The 22,825-nt window shown below is 44.4% G+C and overlaps 4 protein-coding genes across 4 annotated transcripts; 2 read left to right on the forward strand and 2 right to left on the reverse strand.

Annotated features, from left to right (window-relative positions):
* Positions 1-388: 388 nt before the first annotated feature.
* Positions 389-1,546, forward strand: LOC130727421 (protein CHLOROPLAST VESICULATION-like). Its single transcript, XM_057578547.1, has 2 exons — positions 389-619; positions 703-1,546. The coding sequence occupies exons 1-2, from the start codon at positions 531-533 to the stop codon at positions 1,112-1,114; spliced, it is 501 nt and encodes a 166-aa protein (XP_057434530.1). The 5' UTR covers positions 389-530; the 3' UTR covers positions 1,115-1,546.
* A 5,229-nt stretch (positions 1,547-6,775) lies between these two features.
* Positions 6,776-7,580, forward strand: LOC130727422 (protein CHLOROPLAST VESICULATION-like). The gene is made up of 2 exons (XM_057578548.1): positions 6,776-7,014; positions 7,092-7,580. The coding sequence occupies exons 1-2, from the start codon at positions 6,926-6,928 to the stop codon at positions 7,492-7,494; spliced, it is 492 nt and encodes a 163-aa protein (XP_057434531.1). The 5' UTR covers positions 6,776-6,925; the 3' UTR covers positions 7,495-7,580.
* A 9,921-nt stretch (positions 7,581-17,501) lies between these two features.
* LOC130710314 (uncharacterized) lies at positions 17,502-19,106 on the reverse strand. Its single transcript, XM_057559535.1, has one exon. It carries the CDS (start codon positions 19,104-19,106, stop codon positions 17,502-17,504), a length of 1,605 nt encoding a protein of 534 aa, XP_057415518.1.
* Positions 19,107-19,745: 639 nt separating this feature from the next.
* Positions 19,746-21,581, reverse strand: LOC130710332 (uncharacterized). The gene is made up of 3 exons (XM_057559559.1): positions 21,091-21,581; positions 20,884-20,938; positions 19,746-20,840 (listed from the first exon to the last, which is right to left on the reverse strand). The coding sequence occupies exons 1-3, from the start codon at positions 21,579-21,581 to the stop codon at positions 19,746-19,748; spliced, it is 1,641 nt and encodes a 546-aa protein (XP_057415542.1).
* Between the last annotated feature and the right edge of the window lie 1,244 nt (positions 21,582-22,825).

A 22,825-nucleotide genomic window follows, 5' to 3' on the forward strand; every position in this document is an offset into this window, starting at 1 on the left:
TCTGATGGGTGGTGGTGGTTAAGGTTGAGGTTTAGGAGGAGGTGGTTAAGGATGAGGTTAAGGTGAAGGTTAAGGTTATTTTAGGGGGGGAAACTAGGGATTTAAGGTTAATTTGGGGATTTAGGGTTAATTTAGGATAATTGGGTTAATTCAGATAATTTGGAGATATTTTTTAATTTTAAATAATAAAAAAATTACACGTAATCCTCATTAAATGACGTGGCGTGCCACATAAGTGCCTCGCCGGAGGGATGGTGGCCGGAGGGACGGGTCAATTTAGTTTTCAATAGTCTGAGGACGGTTTTCAGATAATTTTCCGGTGAGGGACGGTTTTCAAATCTCGCTCAAAGTTCAGGGACGGTTATAGTTTTTAACCCTATTAAAAAACTTTATGCCTCCCCTATGTATGAATTCACAAATTCATATTACTTTGTAGTTCTATTACACTGTAGTTGAGATTTTCAAAGCTTTGCTTGCACAATATATACCACATCACTCACACGCAGCAAGAAGATCGAGAGGGATCAAACATGAGAACCAGTTGCTTCCTCGGTCTTCACCCTCCACCATCTTCAAAACAAGCTTCTCTCATCCCCATAAAGCCACCTCAAATTTCACTGTAAGTGTTCTACCAGTTTTTGGTTACATGTCATGTGTTTACTATTTGGTGTCACGTACATAATGATCAATTGAATTTTGCAGGGCGAAAAACGAAGATTACTGCTGGAGGAAGCAATTCGTTGTGATGGGAGTAGCAGCGTCGTACTGCACCATAATCGGCCTAGAATTCTCCGATCCGGCGGCATCGTCAGCTCATGAATCCGTGACCCAAGAGGAGATTATCATGATCGCCGGTGAGGTTGATGATGATGAAGAGGTGTTGACCAATTCATTGTCGGTTTCGGTTGGTCGTGGCAGTGCGAAATGGAGCCAGAAAAGGGCGTGTCCTCCTTGGCGAGGCAACGCTTTGGAAACCATCGTGCCGGAGAATCTCCCGCGGCCGGCAGCGCGGCGGAGATACGAGGCTGTTCGATCAACCGCCAAGGTGGCGCCGCCGCTAGCTGAAGCCTTCAAAACTAAATCCAACAGTACTGATAGTTGCTTCTCCATGTGAAACTGTAATCAATTACTCACTACTTGTATATAATAATTATTGATTATCGATTATTAATTATAGGAATGGTTCAATTCCACTCTTAAAAAAAATATCTATAACTAATAATTGCATTTAACTCAGGGTAGCAGTAGTAGTAGTAGTACACGATTGGATTTATGCTGGTTGATGATTGTAGTACATGTAGTACAAATTTCGAATCCTTCAACTACTAATTTTATTGTACTACACCACTTTCTTTTTATTTTTTTGGACAGAGACTGTTTTTTTAACTTTTATTTGCTTTCATAAACCCTCAAATTTTATTGGGCTTCATCGAACTAGACTGGGTTTCATTGCTGGGCTATTCGGGCTTTGGCCCTTTTTGTTGTATTCATGTAATAAAAGAAAAAGAAAAATTTGCTTTGGTTTATACATTGAATACTTAAAATTTGATAGTAGTTATTAAAATATGACATGTCTAGCTCAAATGACAACACAGGCTGAGTGTGTGAGAAGAGCTTTCGGGTTTGATCCTCACACAATACACTCTGGGGGAGGGATAATGAGTCTTAACTGTGACTAAATCCCGAATCCGGCGACATCCAAAGGGTGACCGAGTACCAGATGTTTATAAAAAAAAAAAAAAAGAGCGAAAAATGATCTGGTGCATGAGATGGTTGATTCAACGAGTAATAGGTTAAGCTTGACTTGGGATCCTCCTCTGATTAAGCGCAACGTAGACGAAAGCTATCGAGATGCGAAGAATTATATAGGCTTCGGTGCTTTATTACATGATGGAAGCAACCCTTTTCATGCGGAATCCTTGGCCTTGAAGCGTGGTTTAACCTTAGTAGGGAACCGCTGATGTCAAAGGGTGGAGTGCGAGTTGGACAGCGCATACTTGGTAGCTTCTTTATTAGAGGAAGCCAAAAGGGACAATTCTTACCCATTGTGAATGACATAAGAGATATGCTAAATTGAGGGTGGGTCATTACCATTCAGTGGATTCCTCACCTTTGCCCACCGCTACTAATTGGCTTGCTAGAATGGGTGCTGGCTTTACCACTTTATGTATGTGTAAATGTTATAGGGGATCCTCTATAAAGATGGAAACTCTCTTGTTGACTATGTACCGGCTTCTCAGTTTGGTTTTTTGTTTTGTATTGTTTTCCAATGAATTAAAAAAAAAAAAAGCAAAAACGATCTACATATACCAACCTGCGATTAGTGGCGGTCAATTTTTTACGGAGGCTCTGTCCATCACAAAATGCATAGTCAAAATTTTTAAAAAATCTACAATTTGTAACAATCAGAAACCGTTACAAATTATATTTATCGGGTGATAAATTTGTGAATAAGAGAGAGCCATAGAAAGAAGGAGAAGTGCAATAGCATGTGTTGAAATTTTAAAACTAGTTTAGAGCATCTCCAATGCAAGGTTGCTAGTTGGGTTGTTTAAACACTATTCTGGTGGGCCCAAACTGACACATAGGATTTAAGCAACCCAAACAGAATTCCCTCCAACCACGGTTGCTTATTTTACTTTTGGTTGGGTCTCACTATACCTCATATATTTATATTATTTCAAGGTCATGACATTATTCAAGTACATGAATGAAAGAGAAAATATAATTTTTTAGTCAAAAAGTAAGGAGAGAGAAACTAAGCAACCGTTGCTTAAATAAGCAACCGTTGCTTAAATTTAAGCAACCAGACTGTCACGTCATGTTGCTCCAGTGGTGCTCCAAAATTAGCAACGTTGCTTAAGTCTCCAACTGGATTTAAGCAACCCCATTGAAGATGCTCTTACGGGCAAATTTAACAAATCTGAGTGACATATATCACTTGTACATGAAGGAATAAAGTTCATGCACCTACTTTTATCTATGCATAGTAAATTAGTAATGATAAGTCAAATTTGGATGAGTTCATAATAAGTTAAAGTTGGTAATGTACTTATGTATTTGCATAACATATATGGCATGGAAGACACTGGTGCTGTGTACGGATACGGAATGCATGCCAATAATATTCGTTACTACAGCTAGCACAGCTCATGAATGTCATCTTCATCAGCAAAGATAAATTGGCTTGTGCTGTGTTGTGGATTCATTGTAATTAAAGCACGCACATGGCCTATGCTAACACTTTCAAATTGATTGATTGAAATTCATGTGAACTCTACTAAAAAAAATATGGGTCTCACTTCTAATTTTATGGAACCCAAATCCAAAAGAACAGTCAATAAGAGAGTGTTGTTATTAGTTCTGTAAAACACTTCTATAATCTGTCAGTTTTTACATATATAGTGCTATGTATGAACGTACAATTTGTTCTGTAGTGTATTAATTTTTCTTCTGGCCTGGTGTATTACCTGCCAAAAGCAGAATTACTTACTGTTGTGTTTTGTTTTAATTTGGGCAGCACAGTGAGGAGATGATGAAGATATAAATGGATGGTCATGGTCCCCTTTCCTCACTCATGCGGTCATGAAGAGATGGTGGAATTAGATATTAGAATTTGAAACTCGGATTGGGATTTTGAAACTTCATATGAAGTTGTCATGTAGATGATTGAGATCGATCCCTAATGATTCAGGTTCCTGAGGGGCCACATGGTCTCACTGAGTCACTGGTATATATGTTGCTTTAATTTTCCAGCAGCTTGGCTGATTAATGCTGATACTAAAAACACAAGAATAAGTATTACAATTACAACAACAACAAAAAAGGACTTCTCAGTATCATCCTTTCTAACATCCCTTTTGTAGCCACTCTTAAATGATAAAATCTGGTTTTTCTTTTTCTTGGAAAACATCAACAGCCAATAGCTGTGAGATTAATCATTCGTCCCACAGTTAACGTGATAAGTGGTGAGAGACTGACCAATAAGTTTTTTCATTCACAAAAGTTGAGAATCAAATCCCTAACCGCTTACTTAATGGACGAAGTATTGAATCACTACGTCAACCCACTTAAAATCTATTTAAGTAATCTTAAAATAAAAAATATACAAAATTACATAATTTAATATTGATAATGTAAGACTTTTTCAAAAATTCAGGATTTGACATAAAATGAATAAAAAAAATCATGAGAATAATTTGGGTTTTCTCCTCTTAATAAAGGTCCCCTAACCATTTTAATTATTTGGGTTTTCTCCCTTCTTAGTTAGAGTTTTTATTTTTTTAGGTAGTGTTTAATCTCATTTTTCTACAATTACCATCCATTTTTCTTCTATCCGCCACCACATTCTAGATAAAATAATTTCCTTCACGTCGGAATCCCAAACAATTCGATTTGGGGTTAGTACATAAAGACTTGAACTCATTTCTTCAATTTGCTCTCCTTTTCTAAGCGAGTAGTCATCCTGTCCTAGTTTCTGTCTCTGTTTTCTAAACTGTCTTTCCTATCTTTGAACAAATCCGCTCTTAGGACAAAGTATTTCCCATCTGTCCTTCCTTCACTACCTTCTTTTGATTGATTTCAAACTACATTTATAAAGTTATGTTTGATATGACTGAACCACTTGCTCTTGATTGTTCTCATCGTAAAAGTTTTGATAGAGTAGATTGACCCTGAAATTGGGTAATGAAGAAAAATTGATAGAGAATATTAGTTGGATGCTTGATTTTGATGTGGAATATGTTTAAGGGAGATGTTTATGTATTTCTTTATTTTGTTTTTATTAGTTATGAACTTTTAGCAAAGCATGTATTGTATTATTTTATTCTAAAGTTGTTCTTCAAGAAATTGGGATAGGAGTTCATCTGCTTCGAGTGTGATGGTGCGCGGTGGAGACTGAAATACAGAGTGTGGCGAGATAGTGTGAATCTATGACGAGGATATACCTGCAAAAGAGGTACATTTTGATGCTTAGGTCAGCTCAATATCAGAGAGAATATTTCAAAGTCTTTGGAGAGAAATATGTAGCAAATGAATAATTCCCTTGCTGTAGAGCGATTTAACCTATATTTATAGAGTTCGACATGAGGAGCATTAATGGTGTTTAACATTTGTTTATTCATTGCTATAATAACCTCTGAATTAATTGTTTTATTTGAGCAATATTTGAATCATTAACTCTATTGGTTCCACCTTGCTTGATCAGTTGTTTGGACGAGATAAGGCTTTATTTCGATCGTCTTTACCGACCAACACGACGTCCACGTGACTGCGAATCGTCTGGGCCGACCAGTACTATGGGTGGTAAAACGGGCTTAGCCCGCTGGGCCAGCTTGTTTAGCCCACTTTTTTGTGCGGGTTAGGTTGAGACTTTGAACCCAAATCTTAAAAGTAGGTCGACCCATATTTTCACCCATTACTTGTATGTTATGTTTCGTCTTAAACTTTCATTAAGCAACATTATGCTTTGCAACCCTCGACGAGCTATTTCTAATTAACCCATAAATTAGTCATTCGGAAAATAAATTTTATTAAATCCTTCAAATTGGAAATACAAAGTTTTTTTGTCCATTCACCAATATATAAGTGAGTGGAAATTTTAAACTTAAAAAAAATATAATTTATAAAACTTATTTTTAGAGATATAATTTATATAACTTATTTTTAAAGTTTATTTTTGTTCAACGGTTATAGTAAAATTATAACTAATTATTAGCGACGAATGTTTTTATGTTACAAATTTATGTCTTAGTATTATTAGCGTCGAATGTCTTTCGTTCTTAACCGATCATAGTGTAAATTTTGGATATATAAGAATTAAGTGAGGTAGTAAACCTTAAGGATAGGGTGAGGGTAACATCATAATATTATTATTCAATCTAAAATTAGATAACACCTTCCAAGAAATAAGGAAGTCCAAAGTTTGAAGCAAGTTTGGTGTATATAGATGGAATGCGTGAGGCAAATGACCATACCAGAGTGTGACCCCTGTGTCTTCTTCCTCTGCCCAACACGAGATGAGATGAAATTGCTGCAATGCAAATACTGCAAGCAATTGGAATACCGACCGGAGACTCACAATTTGGAATACGCCACCAACCACGAACCGCCACTACCATCCCACCGATCCCTTTCACTTATAACCATTTACTACCAAGTTGTTGTCTTACCATATACGTTACACGTCTTTCTCATTTTGAATTATAATTTGCATTACTCAAACAAATCTCAATTTTAAATACATAATAAAATTCATTTTCATCTATAATAAATAATCACCTTGACTCGATCTAGATATGTTTTTTTAGTTTTATTTGATTGTTGAAAATATAAATCAGTTTAATCAAATTAATTAGTATAACTCATTTTTCTTTGTACGCCGCCGACGACGGTGACTAATCTCTTCGCTACATATATACTTGCATTAAGTGATAAATAACATCATTATATACACTTTATTCTATCGGCGAATATCAAACTCTTCAACCTCATAATCAATGCACGAAGTGCAGGGCCAACTCAACACTAAACGAGGCCTAAAGCAAAGTTTAAAGTGAGGCATTTTTACCGAAAGAAATATTTATTTATTAAAATTTTGGGGGTCTTTTTTACTTATTAAAAAACTGGAGGTCTTTTTTAGTTAGTAAAAAAAAAAAAAATTGTCCTTGCTTGAGTGGCTTGACCCTTGGACTCGCCCCTGACTAAGTGAAATAATCATTGCGCAGAACTTGTAGAATATAGTAGTATGTATCTAAAATTCTAAACATATTCTATTCTAGATAGTATTTAAAAACTTCTTGCCTCACAATATATGAATTCACAAATTCACATTACTTTTTGGTTCTTTTATACTGTACGTAGTTGAGATTTTCAAAGCTTAGCTTGCACAATACATACATCACACAAGAAGAAGAGAGGATCAAAGATGAGAACCAGTTGCTTCCTGGGTCTTCACCCTCCACCATCTTCAAAACAAGCTTCTCTCATCCCCATAAAGCCACCTCAAATTCCACTGTAAGTTACCATCTATTTGGTTACATGCCATGTGATTGGTGTCACGTTTATTTTGACACAATCAATTGAGTTTGCAGGACGAAAACTAACGAAGATGGCTGCTGGAGGAAGCAATTCGTTGTGATGGGAGTAGCAGCGTCGTACTGCACCATCATCGGACTAGAATTCTCCGATCCGGTGGCCTCATCAGCTCATGAATCCATGGCACACGAGGAGATCATCATGATCGGAGAGGTTGATGAAGTGGTGTTGAACAATTCATGGTCGGTTTCGGTTGGTAGTGGCGGTGCCAAATGGAGCCAGAAAAGGGCGTGTCCTCCTTGGCGAGGTAACGCTTTGGAAACCATCGTGCCGGAGAATCTTCCGCGGCCAGCGGCGCGGCGGAGATACGAGGCTGTTCGGTCAACCTCCAAGACGGCGCCGCCGCTCTCTGAAGCCTTCAAAATTAAATCCAACAGTTATAGTTGCTTCTCCATGTAGTAAAACTGTAATTACTTGTATATAATAGTTATAGTTACTGATTATTAATTGCAGACATGGTTAATTATGTGCTCTTTTACACTCAATTCCACTCTTAAAAAAAATATCTAACTAAATATGTAATGGTACTAGTAGTACTCGATTGAATATTTGGATTTATGCTGGTTGATGATTGTAGTACATATATGTAGTACAAATTTCCAATCCTTCAATTCAACTACTAATTTTATTGTACTACACCACTTTCTTTATAGAGTAATGATATATACACACTTCATCTTTTAAACACTTCATTTTCACCTATTTTTGTTTCTACCTCTCTCCTCTTATCATCTATCACATCTCATACTTTCTCTCTCTTACTTTTACTTTTCTTCCTATCTCTCTCCTCCTCCACCTCCTTCCACCTTAAAATGAGATGTGAAAAAAACATTTTCCTTCTTTATATTGTGCTTTTATTTTTATTATTTGTTGGACAAAGACTTTGTTTTTATTTGCTTTCATAAACCCTCAAATTTTATTGGCCTTTAGGGCCAGATCCATGCAGTGATTTGGGCTTCATTGCTGGGCTATTTGGGCATTGGCCTTTTTTCGTTGTATTCACTTAATAAAAGAAAAAAAAAATGTTGACAAAAAAATAAAAAGAAAAAAAAACTTTGGTTTATACATTCAATATTTAAAATTAATAGTTATTAAAATACGACATGTCTAGTTCAAATAGCGAAAATGATCCAAGTACCTGAGACGGTTGATTCAGCGGGTAGTATAGGTTAAGTCGTTAAGCTTGACTTGTCATTCTCCTCCTTATGGTGTTGTAAAGCTCAATGTAGACGGGAGGTATCGAGACGTGGAGAAGTAAGTATATAGGCTCTGATGCCTTATTACGTGATGAGAAGATTAGTTGGATTGCAGGCATTGTTGAACATGAAGATGGAGGCAACCCCCTCTCGTGGGGAAGCCTTGGCGTTGAAGCATGGTTTAACCATAGTAGGGAGTTCTGGATGCAGAAGGGTGGAATGCGAGCTGGACTACACAAACTTGGTAGCTTCTTTAGAGAAAGCTGAAAGGAACAAATTCTTACCCATTGTGAGAGACATAAAAATATGTTGAATTGAGAGTGAATCGTTATCATTTACTGGATTCCTCGCTCTTGCAACACCGCTACTAGCTTCCTAGAATGCGTGCTAGTGGCTTCACCATTGTATGTGTAAATGTTATAGGGGATTCGCCCATAGAGCCGAGAACTCTCTTGTTGAGAGACTCTGTCTGCTTCTTAGTTTGGTTTCTTGCTTTGTATTGTTTTCCGATGAATTTAAAAAAAAAGTTTGAAAACAATATGAAGATACCAACCTGCGATTGGTGGCGGTCAATTTGTAGTGGAGGTTCTGTCACAAATTGCATAGTCAAAACTTTTTAAAGTCTATAATATGTGGCAATTAGAAACCGTTACAAAGCATCTATCGGGTGATAAACTAATTTGTGAATAAGAGAGTTATAGAAAGAAGGAAAAATGCAATGACATGTGTTGAAATTTTAAAACTAGTTTATGGGTAAATTTAATAAATCTGAGTGACATATATCACTTGTACATGAAGGAATAAAGTTCATGCACCTACTTTTATCTATGCATAGTAATAATAAGTCAAATTTGGATAAGTTCATAATGTAAGTTAAAGTTGGTAATGTACTTATGTATTTGCATAACATATATGGCATGGAAGACACTGGTGCTGTGTACGGATACAGAATGCATGCCAATAATATTCGTTGCTACAGCTAGCACAGCTCATGAATGTCATCTTCATCAGCAAAGATAAGTTTGCTTGTGTTGTATTGTTGGTTCATTGTAATTGACGCACACGCATACCCTATGCTAGCTAACACTTCAAAATAGATTAAAATTCATGTGAAGTTCACTAAAAATATGGGTTTCAGTTCTAATTTTATGGGACCCAAATGAACTTTAATCGATCAATAAAAGAGTGTTGCTAATAGATCTGTAAAACATGTATATAATCTCTCAATTTTTATATACTGATAGGTATGCCTGTACAATTTGTTCTGTAGTGTATTAATTTTTCTTCTGGCCTGGTGTATTACCTGCCAAAATCAGAATGTACTTACTGTTGTGTTTTGTTTTGGGGAGCACAGTGAGGAGATGATGATGAAGATATAAATGGATGGTCATGGTCCCCTTCCCACTCATGCTGTCATGAAGAAATGGTGGAATCATGTTAGATATTAGAATTTAAAATTTGGATTGGGATTTTGAAACTTCATATGAAGTTGTCATGTAGATGATTGAGATCGATCCCCACATAATCTCACTGAGTCACTTGTATATATGTTGCTTTAATTTTCCAGCAGCTTGGTTGATTAATGCTGATACTAAAAACACAGGAATAAGTATTACAAAAAAAAAGGACATCTTAGTAATATCATCCTTTTAACATCCCTATTGTAGCCACTCTTAAATGATATATAAAATCTGGTTTTTCTTTTCTTTTCTTGGCAAGCATTCTCACACTCGATAGCTATCGTGAGACTAATCATTCCCAAACTCAATAGGTTGATCATTGAGTTTTTTCATTCACAAGAGTTGAGAATCAAATCTCTAACCACTTACTTAATGAATGAAGTGTTGAATCACTACGTCAACCCACTTAAAATCTATTTAAGTAGTCTCAAAATAAAAAATATATAAAATTAATACATAATTTAATATTGATAATGTAAGACTTTTTTACAAAAATCATTTGACCATAAAATGAATTAAAAAATCATGACAATAATTTGGGTTTTCTCCCCTTGATGAAGGTCCCCTAACCTTTTTTAATCAATTGGGCTTTCTCCCTTCTTAGTGAGAGTTTTTATTTTTTTAGGTAGGTTTTTTCGCATAATGTTCAATCTTCTATATCCTTCTCATCTTTCTACCATTATACCATCCATTTTCCTTCTATCCGCCACCACATTCTCGTATTTCCCATCTGTCCTTCCCTCACTACCTCCTTTTGATTGAATTCAAACTACATCTATAAAGTTATATTATATTTGATATGACTGAGCGACTTGCTCTTGATTGTTCTCATTGCAAAAGTTTTGATAGAGTAGATTAACCCTGGAATAGGGTAATGAAGAAAATTGATGGAGAATAATAGTTGGATGCTTGATTTTGATGTGGAATATGTTTAAGGAAGATGTTTATGTATTTCTTCCTTTGTTTTGTTGGGTTGGTGATGATTTTTTAATTAGCAAGCATTATGTATTGCATTATTTTATTCTAAAAGTTGTTCTTCAAGAAATTGAGATAGTAGTTCATATGTTTCAAGTGTGGTAGACTAGTAGGGCTCGATGGCGAGTGAAGTTGAGAGTGTGGGAGATAATGTGAAATGTGAATTTATGATTGGGATGTACATGCAAAAAGGTATATTTCGACTCTCAAATCAACTCAATATCAGAGAGAAAATCTCAAAGTCTTTGAAGAACAATATGTAAGAAAATGAATAATTCCCTTATTATAGAGCGATCTAACATGTATTTAAAGAATAAATAGTTCGACATGAGTGGCACTAAATGTGTTTAACATTTGTTTATTCATTGCTATGATAACCACTGAGTTAGTTGCTTTACTTGAGAAATCTTTGAGTCATTAACCCTATTGGTTCCACCTTGCTCGACTATTTGTTTGGATGAGATAAGGCTTTATTTCGATCGTCTTTGTCGACCAACACAACATCCACGTGACTGCAAATCATCTGGGGCGACCAGAACTACAGGTGGAAAAAATAGGCTTAGCCCGCTCCCACATTTTTCCATTACTTGTAGGATATATTTTGTCTAAGACTTTCATATTGTATGAAACTATCGTTTATAATTGTTGGCATATGACTATTGACTAAAGTAAACTCTCGTAGATGATTGTATAACATATCTAATAATGTAAAGACTTAAGATTAAGCAAGTGCAATCAAAGAAAAAAAGTGACATTTACCGATAATTTGATAATGTCATTGACACTTACACTTAATAGTTACTATTGAAGTTACATTACAATTTTTTAATAACAACATATGGTAAATATTTGTTTGATATTGTTATCAGTGACTTTTTTATTGAGCTTATAACTTTTAAAGATAAGGAACAAATGATTTTAATTTCTACATAGCTATTGACACTTATAGGCTTACATATGTCAAAAAAGGTGAAAGATTTTTTTTTTAAATTACTCATTGAACAATTATTTTATTTCACTACATTCTTTAAGTGGGCTAAGTCGTCAACCCGTCAAATATAAGTTGGGTTCAGGTTTTAAACTCAAATATCAAGAATGAGCTTACCCAACCCAATCTTCATTTTAACGGGCTATCGAGTCAGGTATAATCCACCCGCTAACGCATATTGTCACCCGAGGATAATTATCGGCCTAGCTAGCTACCATTTGGGGTGTTTATAACAAAAGCATCATAAGGATATTATCTTTCAAGAAAACAAAGCATTTATTGAAACAGTAACACGTTTTTTTTTTTCTTACGTTGAAATGTTGAATAGTAACGTTGCTGGCTACGCAAACAATAAATGTGTGTTTTGTTCGTGGACTGATCTCATGGCCACTTGGTAGTACTGCCCACCTTACAATGCCTGCAATGTGTTAACTTACCTCTTCTGCCTGCCACGGCGTTACATAAACAAACAAAAAAGAGTCACATAGAGATAGAGGACACAATTGTATACGCATATAACAAATTAACAATATATAGTCTAACTCTAATACATTATGCAGAGTTTATATTTATTTCTCTGACCTTAGATTGATAAGAAAGAACACCTGAGAAGTTGCAAGTCTTTGTTACAAATTAAGTACAAACTTTGAGATGTGTTGTGATCGGGTGGACCACGAGAGCAGGGCTGCCAAGTGAAGAAGAGAAGCCTGTGCACTGAGTTGCGTGACGGACCCGGGTGGGGCTCCTGCAAGGGACTCCAATGCCAAAGTGAGTAGAGGGATCGAGTAAAGGGGTAGCAGAAATTAGAGAGAGTAACGTACCTTAGAATGAGTGAGCTGCCCCCCTTATATACAAGTTAGAGAATTAGGGTTGGAGCCATGCAACGTCATGCATGGCTCGTACTGGTGGGTCAAGGGCCGTTGGATCTTCCTGCTCCCTCTGTGGTTTGCAGCGATCCAACGGTTTAGATTGCCTAGGGGGCCCACCATCCAACCACCCTAGTTCCGTAGGGTGGTTGGCCTAGGTCAACCCCTAGGTGGTGGGGTCCAAGTCCTCGAGCTAGGGGTGAGCGCCGGCCCGCTCGTGGCCGAGTCTACTCGGGAAGCGTTCCTGGTCGTCCATATTGGGCTCTACTCGGGTAACACCCTTACCTGGTCGTCCATATTGGGCCCCACTCGGGTAACACCCTTACCTGATCGTCCCAGAACAGTAGCCCCCCAGCTCTAGTCCACTGAGGTAGTGGGCTAGAAGCTTTCGGTCAGGTTTATGCGAATTTCCCTACATCCTTTGAATCGGCACCTGCCAACTCTTGCTGGAACAAGTTGCCCCCTAGCTCTGCCTCACTGCACGGGTGAGGCATGAGCCTAAGAAGGTGAAGATGAAGCCGGAGGGGACGGTCGGCATCCCCATGATACGAGACGATCGTCAATTGTACGGTCGTCACCTCCATGATGTGGACGGTCGTCACTTCCATGATATGGGACGACCGTCACCCCATGATATGGGACGGTCATTACCCTCATGATATGGGACGGTTGTCACCCCCCCCCCCCGTGGACCTCGGGACGGCGAGGTGACAACTCGAATTCCAAACGTTACGTAACAGTAACATGAAGCGACGTCTTGGCAGTGCCATTAATGCGTCTGACAACAATTGGCACGCGTTACATCGTTTCATTTCCCTTGCTGACGTGGCGGAAGCTGATTGGATGATAGCTTTCCCGCCTCCCCTAGGGTCATCATTACAGACATAGGGTTTGGTGAAGCGTCGCTTCCCATTCCTAACTTCTCTTATAAAAAGGGGAGAAGGGATTTCATTTGCGTTTTCCTTCTTCTTCTGCACCTCAAGCTCTCATCTTTTCATCCTTTGAAGCTCTCCATTCCGTCGTCGTGAGGCGCAGTTTCCAGGCGGTCATCCTTCATTTCCCGGTGATCGTCCTCTTCTTGTTACTTGGTGAGTTCTTCTCGACTTCTCCCGCATTTTATTTTCTTCTTCTTCTCCTCGTCCCGTCCTCTAGGGGTTCTTAGGGTGCGTCTTTTCGGGAGGGAGAAAGCTGGCTCTCCCCCCCCCCCCCCGTGCGGCGGAGGGGCGGTCCGTGGGCCGGTCCTCCGGCGCTGGGTTTGCTCTCCCTGCCGGGGACAAAGGCGGATCCTACTGGTTTTCCCCTTTGAGTCGTGGTCAATAACTTGAGATATTGAAACGACGCTTTCCCTTGTGCAGGTTTAAGTATGACCGGAGCCGAAAAGAAAAAGGGCAAAGCGGTCGGGGGCAAAGCGGCCGGGGGTGGTTCCAAGCCGAAGATGAGCAAAGATGCTCCGAAACGGAAGAAGATCGACCGAGAGAAGTGGCCTCATTTGGAGGGTGACCGAGCGCATTTAGACGATTGGTGTCGGGAAATACTGAAGCTCGAGTCCTGTTACGCCAATGAGGACGAGAGGCACTTCCGGCGACAGTATTATTTATCCGAGACGCAGATCGGTCCGGGGCATGATGTTTTCGCACCTGGCAAGGACGAAAGGCTCCCGCAGACCCCCCCATTCGGCATTTATATGCATATTTATACTATGAAGAAGGTGAAGGTGCGGATGCCGTTAACCGACTTTCAGGTTTCCGTGCTGCGTCATATGATGGTGGCGCCCTCCCAACTTCACCCCGGGGCCTGAGGTTTTGTGCGCGGTTATGAGACCGCTTGCGAGCTTTTTGGGCAAGTGCCATCCCTGCCTCTCTTTTTCCATCTTTTCGCGGTCGCCCATACTCAGGGTCACGGCGGTCACGGCATGGTTACTCTGAGGACGGTGTTCCCGATCTTCAAAGCCTTTGCCGATTCGTATAAAGACTTCAAGGACCAATTTTACCGGGTGGCGCCGACCTCGCCGCCTCCGTTCTGGTGGTTCGAGCCAGGACCGACGGGCGGGATGCGGGCGCGTTTTCCGCTGGCCTGGAACGCGGCCCACTATAGGGAAAAGGTGACCTCCTTTAGTTTCTCGGACGAGGGGGCCCTGTCGGGGACCGATTTGAAATTCAAGCGGTTGTTGATGGGCGCTATCCGTTATGTCATGGAGGGGGACAAGAAGGTCCTGGTTCGTCCCCTTCGATGCTATGACTTGTGTTCTTATAACGTTCGAAGGAACGCTAAGTTGTTGCGTAAGCTACTTACTTGTGATACTCCTTCCCGTTGCTTTTTCTTATTTCGAGTGCTAATGTTGTTTTCATTGTTGGGCAGGTGGCATGGCGGACATTGACAGGACTTTGCTGGACGCGATACAGGTTGAAGACGAACAGTCTTCCGATGAAGAGGTGGATCAAGGGAATGATGTGGCCCAAGGGGAAGAGGGGCATGTTGAAACTCAACCCCAGCCCGACCCGGAGGACGGGGGAGGGGCCGTAGTTGGGGGGACCTCCGATCCCGTCCAGGAGCAAGGACGGTCGGTTTCTGAGGGTGAGGGTACCCAGGGCCCGACCTCGAAGAAGCGCCGAGTGGAGGACCATCAAGATCATGACCATCAAGGTCATGTTGACAGTGAAGTGCAGGGTTCTGACCCGGAGCGGGTCGTGCCCGTCACCGTGGTGCCCCCGCCTGAAAGGCTGTCCATTTGGGGTCCTAGGGCGGGCAGCTGCCGGGAGCACTTGGCGCAGATCGACGATCTCGTGTTGACGGAGAATGACCAAAAGTACTTGGGCGATCGGGAGCCTGCCGGACTCCTCAATTATGTTCTCCGTGCCTCGCTCAAGACCGCATCTGCTGTCAGGTATCTCCAGCTGTCGACTCTTCCTGAACTGGAGGAGCTCAGGGAGAAAACAGAGAAGGATGATCAACTGATATCCTCTATGAACAAGGAGCTGGAAGAGGGGTGCTCTGCCATCGAAGAGTTAAACAAGTTGCTGGACAGCCTGAAGCTTGAGAATGAGCAGCTGAAGAAAAAGGTTCAGGACGGCGAGAAGGCTCGTGAAGATCTGGAGGAGCGGCTGAAGTCTGCGGAGGGGAAAGTTGAGACCGGCGCGGCTCGCGCGAAGGAGGTAGAGGCTGCCTTGCTGAAAGAGCGGGAACAGGATGCGGTCGTGAAGAAAGGGTTTGAGGCCCGGATCGCTTCTCTGGAAGCAGACAAGAAAAAGCTGACGGCCACCGTGTCCAAGATTAACAAGGCTTCTTTCAACAATGCGATGAGTCAGCTTTCAGTTGTTAACCCGGGCTTGGAGACCGGTCCGGTCGGGTATCGAAAGGTGGTCTCCGAAGGCCGGATCGGAACTGTGGATTCCAAGGGAAAGTTTACCCCAACCTTCCCGGAGGAGAATGCTCCTTGAGGGGGTTGTAATTTTTTTTTTCAAGTGTTCTGAGCCGTGCGGGGCTATTGTAATCGTTTGTAATGATAATCAATGTTAATGAATGCACTACTTGGTTTGCTTTAGTTCCGATCTATATTATTTGACGCGCCCGGTTGGGTCTTGTTATTGTCCCGGTAGGACTTTTTATTTTTTATCATTATTTTTTTTTATTTTTTTTGTGTGGTCGTATGGTTATGGTGCCCCGAGGGCTTTAAGATTCCATGCCCGTGGGTCCCTTCGTGGCCAACGGGTCTTTTGATTTGTTGTGCCCGGTGGGTCTTTTAATTTTGTGCCCGGTGGGTCTTTTTATTTTCGTGCCCGGTGGGTCTTTTAGTTTGGCGCCCGGTGGGTCTTTTAGTTTGGTGCCCGGTGGGTCTTTTATTTTCGTGCCCGGTGGGTCTTTTAGTTTGGTGCCCGGTGGGTCTTTTATTTTGTTCCGATCGGTTCGATGAAAATAACTAAACAAAACGCTCCTGCTTGATTCATTAAATAACGCAAGTATGCCCGTCGGTTACAAGAGGAGGATCGAAAGCAGCTCCTTGATCCTAGACTTAAGAAAATGAAAGAAAAACAGAAAACCGATTCCAAACGTTTGATTGACCGCGCTAGCTGTAGTAGCGGTTCAAGTTGGTGGCATTCCAAGTGCGGGGGATTTTTTCGCCCGAGAGCTTCTCCAACTTGTAGGCGCCGGTGCCGGTTGCTTCAGTTATTCTGTATGGGCCTTCCCAGTTGGCGGCCAACTTGCCTCGCTCGGTTCCTCGGGCTCCGATGCTGGCGTTGCGGAGGACTAAGTCCCCTGGTAGGAACACGCGGTGGACGACCTTCTTGCTGTAGCGGATGGCTGCATGCTGCTTCGCGATCAACTCCCTGCAATTGGCAACGGCTCTCCTTTCGGCGAGAAGGTCCAGGTCTTCATTGATGAGTTGGTCGTTCTGTCCCGGGTCGTGGCCCATGGTACGAGCGCTCGGCTCTCCAATCTCTGCTGGGATCACCGCCTCTGTGCCGAAAGTTAGGCGAAAGGGGCTCTCCCCAGTCGTAGAGTGCGGCGTTGTGCGGTATGCCCAAAGGACATGATCGAGTTGCTCTGCCCAGTTGCCCTTAGCGTCGTCCAGTCTTTTCTTGAGCCCTCTAAGGATTACTCGGTTTGCCGCTTCGGATTGTCCGTTCGTCTGGGGGTGTTCCACAGAGGTGAAGTGGTGCTTGATGTGGAGCCCGTCTACGAGCTCCTTGAACCCTTGGGAGGCAAACTGTGTGCCATTGTCGGTAATAAGTACTCCAGGTACCCCGAATCGGCTGATGATGTTCTTGTAAAAGAAGCGTTGTATGCGGGGCAAAGTGATAGTTGCAAGGGGTTCTGCTTCAATCCACTTGGTGAAGTAGTCTACCGCGACGACCAGGTGTTTCAGCTGTCCTGGCGCGGTTGTAAAAGGTCCCAAGAGGTCCATTCTCCATTGGTGGAAAGGTCAAGGGGAGACCATAGTCGAGAGCCGTTCGGGCGGGGCTAAGCGGTGGTCGGCGTGTTTCTGGCATGGGTCACAGCGTTTAACGTGGTCGGCTGCGTCTTTCTCCAGGGTGGACCAGTAGTAGCCGGCCCGGAGGACCTTTCTCGCCAGAGAACGCCCGCCGGGGTGGTGGCCACAGCTGCCCTCATGGATCTCGGCGAGCACATACTCTGCACGTTCCTTTGATAAGCACTTAAGAAGAGGAGTGGAAAATCCTCTCTTAAAGAGGCCTCCGTTCACCAAGGTGTACCAGGAAGCGTTCCTAGTCAGCTTCTTGGCTTCCGACTTGTCGGGTGGTAGCCAGCCCGTTGTGAGGTTCTTAACAATAGGGGTCCTCCAATCGTCGTCCGTGCCAACGCTCAAGGTGTGGATTCCGGTGGACCGGTCGGGGCCCGCGACGTACGGGAGGGCCAGTGTGCCCTGAATGACTGTCCTGTTCAGTCCGGGTTTCCCGGTGCTAGCCAGCTTTGCTAGGGTGTCCGCGCGGTCATTTTCAGCTCTTGGGACGTGGCGGAACTCCACCTTACGAAAGGTGGCAGCCAACCGCTTCAGGTGGGAGAGGTATTGTTCCAGAATTGGGTCATTGGCCTGCGCCTCTCTGTTAGCCTGTGAGACCACTAGTAAGGAGTCGCAGCAGACAAGTATGTCCTGCGCCCCCAGGTCCCGCGCTGTCACCAGACCGGCGATGCAAGCTTCGTACTCAGCTTGGTTGTTAGTGGCCGGGAAATTAAAGCGTAGCGACTGTTCTACGATCATCCCCGAGTTGCTTTGTAGGACGATCCCGGCGCCGCCCCCCTCTTTGTTGCTCGAGCCATCCACGTGGACGACCCAGGAGATTTCCGCCGGCGGGTCTTCTTCATTCGTGAGTTCGACCAGGAAATCTGCTAGGACTTGCGCCTTGATCGCCCGTCTGGGCTCATATCGAATATCATGCTCGGAAAGCTCGATCGACCAACCCACCATTCGACCGGCTAGATCTGGTTTATGGAGGACTTGCCTGACCGGTTGATCTGTGCGGACAATGATGCTATGAGATTGGAAGTACCTTCTGAGCCGCATGGCCGTGGTTAGGAGGGCGAGTGCCACTTTTTCGAGCATCTGATATCTTAGCTCAGCTCCTTTGAGCGAGCGGCTGACGAAGTAGACCGGAAGTTGGGCTCCCGCTTCCTCTCGTACCAGCACGGAGCTCACAGCCTTGTCTCGGACAGCTAAGTATAAGTAAAGGGGCTCCCCTAGCTTTGGACTTGATAGGATCGGTGGGGAGGTGAGAACCTCTTTCAGCCGGGAGAAAGCATGTTCGGCCTCTTCTGACCAAGTAAAGTTCGCTCCTTTCTTTAGCAGGGCATAGAGTGGTAAGGCTCTTAGGGCAGCCTTCGGGAGAAACCGTCCGATTGCTGCCATCCGCCCCGCCAATTGCTGGACTTCCTTGACCGTCCTAGGGCTTTTCATTTCTACAATAGCCTGGCACTTTTCGGGGTTTAGTTCAATCCCACGATTGGTGAGCATATATCCCAGAAACTTCCCGCTCTTGACTCCGAAGGTGCATTTTTCGGGGTTGAGGCGCATGTTGTACTTCTTCAGCTGTTCAAACACGACGGCCAGATCGGCTGCATGATCGCCCCCTTTGGTGTTTTCACGATGATGTCATCAATGTAGACTTCGACCGACTTCCCGATCAGCGCCCCGAAGATTCTGGTCATCATTCGTTGGTAGGTGGCCACTGCGTTTTTCAGGCCGAATGGGAGCATAGTATAGCAATATGTCCCCCGATCGGTTATAAAAGCGGTCTTCTCTTCATCGTCTCTGTACATCGGAATCTGGTTGTACCCAGAATACGCGTCCATGAGGGACAAGTATTCGTACCCAGAGGAGTTGTCCACCAAGGCATCGATGCTGGGGAGGGGGAAGGGATCTTTAGGGCAGGCCTTGTTCAGATCCATGTAATCCACGCACATTCTCCACTTCCCGTTGGATTTTTTAACCAGGACCACGTTCGAAAGCCAAGTGGTGTACTTAACTTCGCGAATGATCCCGGCTTTCAGAAGTTCCGTTGTCTGTTCCTTGATTGTTTCCTGTTTCTCCGCGCTCATCTGCCTCTTCTTCTGGGCCACTGGCTTGAATCTACGGTCTACTGATAGCTTGTGACTGCAGAATGCTGGGTCGATGCCCGGCATATCTTCGGACGACCACGCAAATAGGTGTCCGTTACTTCTCAGAAGGGTTCAGTCGGTTGGACAGATCCTGAGGGAGGTCTCGCGCCAGTTTGGTGGTTTGCTCGAGGCCACGACCGATCTGGACTGGTCGTGCTTCCCCGTCCGGCTTAAGACGTTGGTCCTCTCTGGATTGGTCTACTCGCGGATCGATGTCCGTCAAGCACACTCCTGCTCGAAGATGGAAGTTTTCGACCCTTTTGCCTCGGTCGGGCTCTTTCCTCTTGCGATCCTGTCGCGCCAATCTGCGGCTAGAGTTATAACACCCCCCGGCCATGGTTAGGTTTCCGCGTACGGAAATTGCCCTACCGGCCCACGGGTATTTCAACATCAGGTGGTGGGTGGAGATGATGGCTCGGTAGACATTAAGGCTTGGTCTGCCGATGATGGCGTTGTAGGCTGTTGGGCATTTCACCACTAAGAACCGGGCTTTGATAGTCCTGCAAACATTAGGGTCTCCTAGGGAGAGGTATGCATCAAAATATCCTAACGGTAGAACTCTGTCCCCAGTGAAACCGATCAGGTCATGGTCATAGGGGATCAGGTCTTTCACATATAAGCCTAGGGTTTTGTAAGCATCATAAAACATAATGTCAGCAGAACTACCTGTATCGATGAGTACTCGCCGTACCTTACCGTTTGCGATGAGGGCTTCTACGACGATCGGGTCGTCCTCCTCGCCGGTGTCTGTGCCGTAGTCGTCTTCTGTGAAGGTGATGGGAACTTTCTGCTGCGGCGTACGAAGGGAGTTAGGACGAGGTCTCCCAGCGGCTGACATGATAACTCGAGTGCTTTTCTTCCGACTATTGTTTGATGGTCCACCTGCTGCCCATCCTCCAGCAATCGAGCCGACGTCGACCAGGTTGGTCCCGTGGCGTCGTCGTACATCATCTTGGTCCCGCCGGTCTGGAGAGCGGCGCCGATTCGGACTTCTACGACGTTCGGGACTCCTGCGCCGGTCGGGGGTTCTATGACGGGGGCTCCTTTCTCGAGGAGGTGTACGTGCACGATTCCTGGGGGGTCCTGGCCCGGGCCCTGGGTGGGTTGGGTGATCGTCTGGTAGGTGGCAAATGCGGACGAGGGGGGTTGCCTGAGGAGATGGCAACATACTTTGACAATCTCCCGATTCTAACCAGCTCTTCCACCTTGTCTTTCAGATTCAGACATTCGTCCGTGTTGTGACCGGGGCTGTCATGAAATTCGCAAAACCTCTTGGAATCCAGCTTATCCCCCCGTGTGAGTAGCGGGGGGGGGGGGGGGTTTGTCCCTGAGGTCGGTAGAGGCTCTCTCCCGCAAGATGCGGGAGAGGGAAGAGTTCAGGGGGGGTGTAACTATCGAACCTCTTCCGCTTCTGCTTTTTCTCATCCTGGCTTTTCTGTCGCTGTTCGCGATCGCGCCTAGGTTCACTCGGCTCTCGGGTTTTCTCAGAGGGTCGATGGCCTGGGATTTGATTGGAGGACCTTAATGTTGCAGCCTCCTCCATGTTAATATACTTCTCTGATCGGGCCTGGAATTCCTCCAGCGTCCGGGCCTTCTTTCCATCCAAAGAAGTTAGGAAAGGACCTGGCCTAAGCGCTTGTCGTACCAAGATCAGGCGGACCTGAGGGAGGAGGTCCGGAATGTCTCCTGCTTCTTTGTTGAAGCGATTAAGAAAAGCCTTCAGGGATTCCTTCTCGCCTTGCTTGATCAGAGCCAGAGTTTCTTCTGACTTCGGAATGTTTCTTACCGAGGAATACTGGGTCAAGAAGTTGGACATGACCCCTTCCCAATTGTGGATGGAGTTGTTGGGGAGGTTTTGGAACCAGTTCATCGGGCCCTTCCCCAAGCTCATCGGGAAGCAGCGGCAGTAGATCGGGTCAGTAGCCCCGGCGTACTACATGGCTCCCACGAAGAAGTTGATGTGCTCCGTCGGGTCGGAGTCACCCTCATAGAGCTTCATTTTGGGCCTTGACCACCCTGGGGGGAAAGGAGTCGCCATGATGTCTGGAGAGAGTGGACCATTGATCGTCTGAGGTAAAGTCACCAGGGTGCCATGTGGGTGGATCGGATCCCTGAGGGGTTCCCTGGTGGAAACGGGGCTCCTCCGTCCGAAGTAACTTCTGCGCGGGGAGTGGTACCTGCGGTGATGGGGGGGGGTTGATTCACAGCCCTTTCAGCGGTTTGTTCTTGGCCATGACCGTTGTGGTAGTCTGACGGGGGAGGTGGCCTCCTTCCCGTTTCCCCCTCTTGAGAGAACGCCGGTTCGTGTCTAGAGAGATCTTCCAGTTCCTCCAGCTGGCGGAGGCGCGCTCGAAGGGCGCGGATCTCGTCCCGAGTGTTGCGGGCTTGGACATTGCGCTCCTGCCCTTCCTCAAGAGGATGTTCCTCCTCCATCGCCCTAACCCGGGCCTCCAGCCTGCACAGGGCTTCGTGCGCGGCATGGGGGGTAAGGATCCTTGTCTCCGGGGATCGTCCCCGGGGGGGAGTCGGAGGGGTAGTCCTCTGGGGCCGGGGGGAGTGTTGGTGGTTCGCGGATTCGTCCAGAGTCTCCACATGACCCTCGGGGGTTCGGTTGAAACGGCGAGAGGTCTGTCGGGTTTCTACCATTGCTCGTTGCTGCTGCACTTGTCTCTGACGGCACGTGGTGAAGGAAAAGTTTACTCGATCCCCACAGACGGCGCCAAATGATCGGGTGGACCACGAGAGCAGGGCTGCCAAGTGAAGAAGAGAAGCCTGTGCACTGAGTTGCGTGACGGACCCGGGTGGGGCTCCTGCAAGGAACTCCAATGCCAAAGTGAGTAGAGGGATCGAGTAAAGGGGTAGCAGAAATTAGAGAGAGTAACGTACCTTAGAATGAGTGAGCTGCCCCCCTTATATACAAGTTGGAGCATTAGGGTTGGAGCCATGCAACGTCATGCATGGCTCGTACTGGTGGGTCAAGGGCCGTTGGATCTTCCTGCTCCCTCTGTGGTTTGCAGCGATCCAACGGTTTAGATTGCCTAGGGGGCCCACCATCCAACCACCCTAGTTCCGTAGGGTGGTTGGCCTAGGTCAACCCCTAGGTGGTGGGGTCCAAGTCCTCGAGCTAGGGGTGAG

The sequence above is a fragment of the Lotus japonicus genome, chromosome 1 (assembly GCF_012489685.1).
Source record: "Lotus japonicus ecotype B-129 chromosome 1, LjGifu_v1.2".
NCBI lineage: Eukaryota > Viridiplantae > Streptophyta > Magnoliopsida > Fabales > Fabaceae > Lotus > Lotus japonicus.

What these genes read in the sequence shown, in the direction of transcription:
- LOC130727421 (XM_057578547.1), top strand. Translation starts at nt 531, where the DNA reads ATGAGAACCAGTTGCTTCCTCGGTCTTCACCCTCCACCATCTTCAAAA. An exon ending in AAGCCACCTCAAATTTCACT is followed by an intron (nt 620 to 702) that starts GTAAGTGTTCTA and finishes TGAATTTTGCAG; the next exon opens with GGCGAAAAACGAAGATTACT.
- LOC130727422 (XM_057578548.1), top strand. Translation starts at nt 6,926, where the DNA reads ATGAGAACCAGTTGCTTCCTGGGTCTTCACCCTCCACCATCTTCAAAA. An exon ending in AAGCCACCTCAAATTCCACT is followed by an intron (nt 7,015 to 7,091) that starts GTAAGTTACCAT and finishes TTGAGTTTGCAG; the next exon opens with GACGAAAACTAACGAAGATG.
- LOC130710314 (XM_057559535.1), bottom strand. Translation starts at nt 19,106, where the DNA reads ATGCGCCTCAACCCCGAAAAATGCACCTTCGGAGTCAAGAGCGGGAAG.
- LOC130710332 (XM_057559559.1), bottom strand. Translation starts at nt 21,581, where the DNA reads ATGAGCTTGGGGAAGGGCCCGATGAACTGGTTCCAAAACCTCCCCAAC. An exon ending in AAAAAGCAGAAGCGGAAGAG is followed by an intron (nt 20,939 to 21,090) that starts GTTCGATAGTTA and finishes ATTTCATGACAG; the next exon opens with CCCCGGTCACAACACGGACG. An exon ending in AAGACAAGGTGGAAGAGCTG is followed by an intron (nt 20,841 to 20,883) that starts GTTAGAATCGGG and finishes CCATCTCCTCAG; the next exon opens with GCAACCCCCCTCGTCCGCAT.